This window comes from Vicia villosa, unplaced genomic scaffold (genome assembly GCF_029867415.1).
Source record: "Vicia villosa cultivar HV-30 ecotype Madison, WI unplaced genomic scaffold, Vvil1.0 ctg.001572F_1_1, whole genome shotgun sequence".
Classification (NCBI taxonomy): Eukaryota; Viridiplantae; Streptophyta; class Magnoliopsida; order Fabales; family Fabaceae; genus Vicia; species Vicia villosa.
Genome location: NW_026705664.1, coordinates 105,394 through 111,820, shown reverse-complemented (window position 1 = coordinate 111,820; position 6,427 = coordinate 105,394). Strand labels below are relative to the sequence as shown.

Sequence of the window (6,427 nt, the reverse complement as noted above, 5' to 3'; positions counted from 1 at the left end):
AGTTGTTAAGTGCCAAAATGTAGTTATTTTGTGTTTGTAAATAGTGGCACTTATCAATACTTTTTGTTAATATCGTTCGAATAATACCCCGTTTTGTGTATAAATACGAATACGTTGTGAATAGATGTATTTTCATATACTTTTATACTTTTTGATATTTTTCTATTCATTTTGTAGGTATTGAGGCGTATTTGGAGCATGAGCAATAACGCGTCGAAGACACGACTTCAAACGCGCGTTTTTGAGCGACGAAACCAACTCGTCAACGAATAAAGCTCAAAATCAAAGAATAATAAATCACCAATTTGGTTGATATGTTGTCATTGTTAGATAGGAAATTGAATAAGCTTTCCAACGCTTCGAACCGGGCATAAATCGGAGTTACGGTTCTCAAGTTACGTCATTTTTACTAAAAGCTAATTTTTCAAGTCCGCGTGTTGGGCGCGATGCGCGCTGGACAGAACTCAAATTTGTATAAATAGGCGAAAATCAGATTTCTTAGGTTATGTTTTGGGTGTTTTTGAACCCCAACTCATCCTAGGTCATTTTTGGGTAGATTTGGCTTGGAAACACCATTGGAGCTTGCAATCGGATGATCGGAGGTCGAATTTCTCATCGATCGGAGTTGACAAACCAAGAAATGTTTGGTTCCTCTTCTTCTCTTCTCTTTGTATTTCTCTTTTGGTGAGTTTGTATGTAAATACTCTAAACCCATGGATGTTTGTTACTCTTTGTACTAGTTGTATAATATATTTGCTTTACAAATCTTAATGGGTGTTTTCTTGATCTTTTTGCTTGAATGCTTTAGATTTGTGTTGTTGTAGAAATAGACATCACAAATCTTGATTAGGGGGATATCTGTTAGCTTTTGATTCTAGACATAGGATTGGGGTTAACATCCACATAATATCGGAGTTTAATGTCTCTGTGTTGTTCGATCGGTTGAGACATCGTCAAAAGAGCAATATAGTTGAATTCCCGTCGGTGTTGCAGAAATGGACATTGATGTGAGGGATATGTGGTAATTCTGACGAGTATTGTAGATTGAGTACGACGGAGTGATAAATCTAAGTTTGTGAGGAGTAGTTTAGATTCAAACCAAATAAGTTATTCTCTATCAAGAATGAATTATTTTTATGTTCATAAGTTAAATTTCCGTATTTACCGTCTAAACCCATTTTAACCCAAACTCATAATTAAGAATCCGTCGAACGGCAATTCAGTAGCACTAATCTCTGTGGACACGATAAATTCCCGGATAAATACTTCCAAAACTTTTGTTGCTTTCCGCTTTACCGCTCCAACACTTTTCTAAGGTGATAGTTCCTTTCTTACCAATATAGATGGACATCCTTAAAATAATTTAGGCAATGAACTCAAAAGGAGTATAACCTTATCCTTACCAAAACGTTTTACCTTAACATTTTACAACTCATAAATGATCTTGTAAAACTATATCAATTTAATCATAATGTATTTGTTTTGCACCTTTTAAAATAAGAAATTTGTTGTTTCATACACAACCTATGAGGCAAGGACTTTATCATATATATTGATTCATGCTTGACCCATCTCTGTTGGAATCTTTGTATCCAAAGTAAATTTAAAATGCATGTTTACAAATTTTTGAAATTGTTTTATTTTTTTAGTTGTAATGTAATTTGGTGCCGGAGAAAAAGACTATTTTTATTTTAAAAAAATTACACTGCAAGGATAAGAGTGTGGCAGGAATACTTAAATCCAATCTGAATCTATTTGGGATGATTTTGGGGTTTAATTTTTCATTTTCGATAGAAATTAAGACAGAAAGTGGAGATTTATCAAAATTTAAGTTTAGATACGAGAAAGATAAAAATTATCCTCGTCCCATTATCATTATTAATTGTGACTCATCCACTCGCCTCGCAAATGAGATCATGGCAAAAACTACAGCGCACAAATGAGACTCATCTTGCACGCCTCCTTATGCATCTCGTGGGTGAGACAATGTTATATTTTTGCTTAAAAGTTAAGGCATACTTCAACACTAATTTTAACATCACAAGTATCTCTTATATTCAAAATTAGATGAAATTTGAAATTGTGAAATTATGAAACTAACTTATTATAATTTGGTAGCAAAGAGTAATTATCATGTGTGCCCAATCCGAGACATGATACAAAGTCACAAGGGAAAGTCATGCCTTTAAGAAGAGTGTGATACATCAACATCTCTAAAGATCAATAACCCCTATGCCCCTATCTTGCTTCCACACTCAATCTAAGATATTGAACCTTGGCAGCCTTCTATGAATCACAGCCAAATCTCTCATATGTCTACACTAGCCACCACTACATTAATAATATGAACATGTTCATTTTAAAGTAAGGAAAAGAAAATAACATGACTTGATTATAGTGGAAGTAAACCGTAAAGTGAAGTTGTCTTCTTTTCTTAAGGTCCACACGCAAAAGACTATAGTACAAGAGGGGATTAGTAGAGATCACACTCACACTAACACAAGGAAGAAAAAAATGTTATAAACAAATTACAAATCTCTAACTACTTCCACCACAAAGTTGAAACTTGGATTCAAAATTTCCTAACCGTGGAAAAAAATACTTGAAAGATAAGGTGGAGTCTTACATTTTGAACTAATACATCTATTTTAAGAACTTGAAAACCTATAATTAGCATTGTAGTACTAATTCTATACTAGTACGAGTACTAATGTAGTAATTCTTGATATTTGAAATTAATTGATTAATTGCAAAGATGGACGACCCTTCAACTACCTTGCCCCCCACTTTAATTGTGGCCAATGAACTTACTTGCACACACACATGTAGACACATATATAGTCCACACACACGTCCACATATTATGCAAAAAGACACTTATTAAATACAAGAGACTATAGTCTAGAGTGTATTTATTTAATTTAATTTTGTTTAATAATATACTCATATATGTTATTGTTAGTCTTGGATGAATGAATAGAGTCGTTGAATAGATAGGCTATGTGCCTATGTCTGTCTCTATCGTGGTAGAAATGTACGATCCTAATATGAACAACCTCACTCTGCCAACTGATTTCTAGCTACTAAAGCAGACACCTGGCACAATCTTATATATATCATCAACATACTATTTTTAAGATCATAGTCGACTTCCATTACGACAAAACTTTCTTGTTTCAAGTTGCAGACAAAAATTTATCATTTATCATCATAATTTTTGCTTCAATATATATTATTTTTAATTTTAATTTGATATGTTAAGGTTGATTTAAATTATATTCTGTATTTAATTTATATATATATATATATATATATATATATATATATATATATATATATATATATATACAATAATACATAATGAGAGATATACTTGTCACAAATTGAACTATACACCAACAATTTAGATTCATTTACTTGACATACTCTCAAGTCTCTGTGTTTCGAATTTCTCATCACTTTAATTTACTTCCTACTTTGTAATATCTAGATAAAAATATTTATCAGTATTGATAATTTCATTAATATTATATAATAATACCTGTAATTGTAATATAGTTATAAAATTATTCAGCTATTATTTTAACTACTCTAATTGATGTGCATGCAACAATGTTTTCATCTTTATATAAATTTTTTAAAAAAATTAACATAATTAATATTTTTTATTAAAAGATACTCATAATTAGTTATATATTGATATTGACCTAGCTAAATTACCTAGACAAGCCTTATTTAAATGGACCATAGGAATAACACAATTACATTTTAATTTGATCATATTGAATGTGTTTGTAAGATTGGTGAACACTCTGGTATTTATTGAATTTGGTTGGGTAACTATCTATCATCCACTCATAGAATGTTATACTATTTGTTATAATATTTTTATGATAATTTTTAAAATAAATTAAAAATCTAAATATGTTTTGCCTAAAGATACGGAGACTCAACTAAAATTTATGAGTACATAAAAATTTATGTTGTTAATTGACTCAGCAAATCAATTAAACTATTAGTAATGAATTCTCAACCCAAATATTTTTCAAACAAGGATGAGGAGAAGACAACATATTATTATTTTTGCTTTGTCCTCTAAGGCTGCTCCATCGTGTTGTCTATTTGATATGATTTAAGGCCAAAATTTAAATAAAATCAAAAACAAACAAATTGTCAAGAGTAATAATGCCATTAAATGCCAAATTTATAATGTATATATGTAACAGACTTTTACACGTAAATTAATTTTAGAGTAATATTTTGTCTTTGTTAGACTAGAAATTTTTGAGATTCAGCTTAGGTTTTTGACTATATAAATTATAATTATAATTAAATTTAAATGATTTGATTTTAGTCTAAGTCTAACGATTGTGTGGATTTCACATATTTCGGATTTTAATTTTAAGACTGAAATTTAAGCATGGTGACAACATTCATGTAATTAGAAAAAAAAGTTTGTTTTTTTATGAAAGGCAAGTTCCATGTTACCGGGCAAGTTAGGCAAACTACAAAGAGTCATCTTGAAAATGCAAAATCTGTTTGCATATGAAAAAATATTTTTATATAATTATTTTTTTTGGTTGAAATTGGTCATTAAAGTAAAATAAAAGTTGCAGAAAAAAAACTCAACTATTGTTTTTCAAAGCTATTGAAGAGTTTTCATACAAAGCCAAAACCCAAACACCTAACGAAGAAGTGGGAAACCATAAGCAGCCAGCCACGTTAGTTATAACTAATTTCAACGCTGACGTCACTTATTCCAATCCATGACGTTTTTGTTATTTTCTTATTTTCCTCTATAAATATTTCCACAATCTCTAGTTTTTTTTCCAAATCAAAAACAAACAACAATGGAAAGTAAAAGTACTACTAGTGACACATGCTCTGTTCCACTTTCTCATAACTCTTCAACTTCATCTAACTCTAACTCTCCTCCACAAGCTGTTGTTGTTTTGAGCCCTTGTGCTGCTTGCAAGATTTTGAGGAGAAGATGTTCTGCTGATAAATGTGTTTTGGCTCCTTATTTTCCTCCTACTGATCCTGCCAAGTTTACCATTGCTCATAGAGTCTTTGGTGCTAGCAATATCATCAAATTCTTACAGGTACATAACTCGTTCGTTAAATTAATCTTTCTTAAATATCAATAATTTATTTACATTAATACGAAAAAAAATACCAAAAAAATGTTAATTTCAATAGTTGAACTCTGAATCAGCAGTTTACACTTATTTTACTATCTTATTATAATAGGAACTGCCTGAGGCTCGAAGAGCGGATGCAGTAACGAGCATGGTTTATGAGGCGAGTGCGAGAATTAGAGATCCTGTTTATGGTTGTGCCGGAGCAATTTGTCAGCTACAAAAGCAGGTGAATGAGCTTCAAGCACAATTGGCGAAATCGCAAGCGGAGGTTGTAAACATGCAACTCCAACAAGCGAATCTTGTGGCTTTATTTTGCATGTCACAAAGTGAACAAGAGTCACCACAGCAATCTATGGATGAGTTCATTCAAAGTCCTATGCAGAGTGGTGGCTATGGAATTGGTTTGAACTTTCTTGAGGAGAATAATAGTCTAAATTCATTGTGGGAGCCACTTTGGACATGAAGGACTAGAACAATATTAAATATAGCGTTACAAATAGAATTTTAATCGCAATCCCAAAATTATATGTAGTCAACCACATCGATGTTATCTGGTTTAGACCAAACTATTCCGATTTTACAATGCATTAAAATCTGAATTGCTTGATCTTAATCAAACGACAATCGATCTGGTTGATTGGTGCATTGATAACGATTCAAATTTCATTATCATCTCCTAAGGAGAAATGGAAGAAATCAAACAATTTTATAAGTAATAAAAGTAAGCAAGCATAGCTAGAATTAATTTCTTGATGGTTAATTTTCTGCATGAGGAAAACCTGGATGTAGTACTAAACAAAATGTTGAATTGGCCACATTAATTAGACATGAAAAGAAAATGAAATTGATCTTTAAATTTTTGTGTCTTTATCATTTGAACATGAAATTAAAGTCAAATTTCATCGTTTTGTATTTCACTTTTTGCAGCAAATTCAACTTTTTATAGTTGTGAAGAATGAATTTAATTATAATTCAGCTTTTAGTTCGTATACCTTTTTATGCCCTCTCTTTTTCTCCCTTCAAATTATTTTCTTCGCTTATTCTAAACCAAACATAGTCTAAAGTATTTGAATTGGCGTTAAACATAATTGAATATAGGAAAATTCAATTTGGCAGAATTGATTTTTATAAAATTGAGTTTATTCGAAATAATTTATGTTATAATACATTTTATATAAAAGTGAGTAGAATAATAAATTTCAAAATATAAATTACTTAGAATCAATTCTTAATGTCAAAATTAAAAATTTTAGCTTCAAGTAGAATAAATTTTGAAGTACAATCAA

The 6,427-nt window shown here is 30.6% G+C and overlaps 1 protein-coding gene across 1 annotated transcript; it reads left to right on the top strand.

The window, feature by feature from the left end:
* Positions 1–4,848: 4,848 nt before the first annotated feature.
* LOC131635851 (LOB domain-containing protein 1-like) lies at positions 4,849–6,053 on the top strand. Its single transcript, XM_058906484.1, has 2 exons — positions 4,849–5,102; positions 5,251–6,053. Exons 1-2 carry the CDS (start codon positions 4,851–4,853, stop codon positions 5,602–5,604), a joined length of 606 nt encoding a protein of 201 aa, XP_058762467.1. The 5' UTR covers positions 4,849–4,850; the 3' UTR covers positions 5,605–6,053.
* The last annotated feature ends 374 nt before the right edge of the window (positions 6,054–6,427 follow it).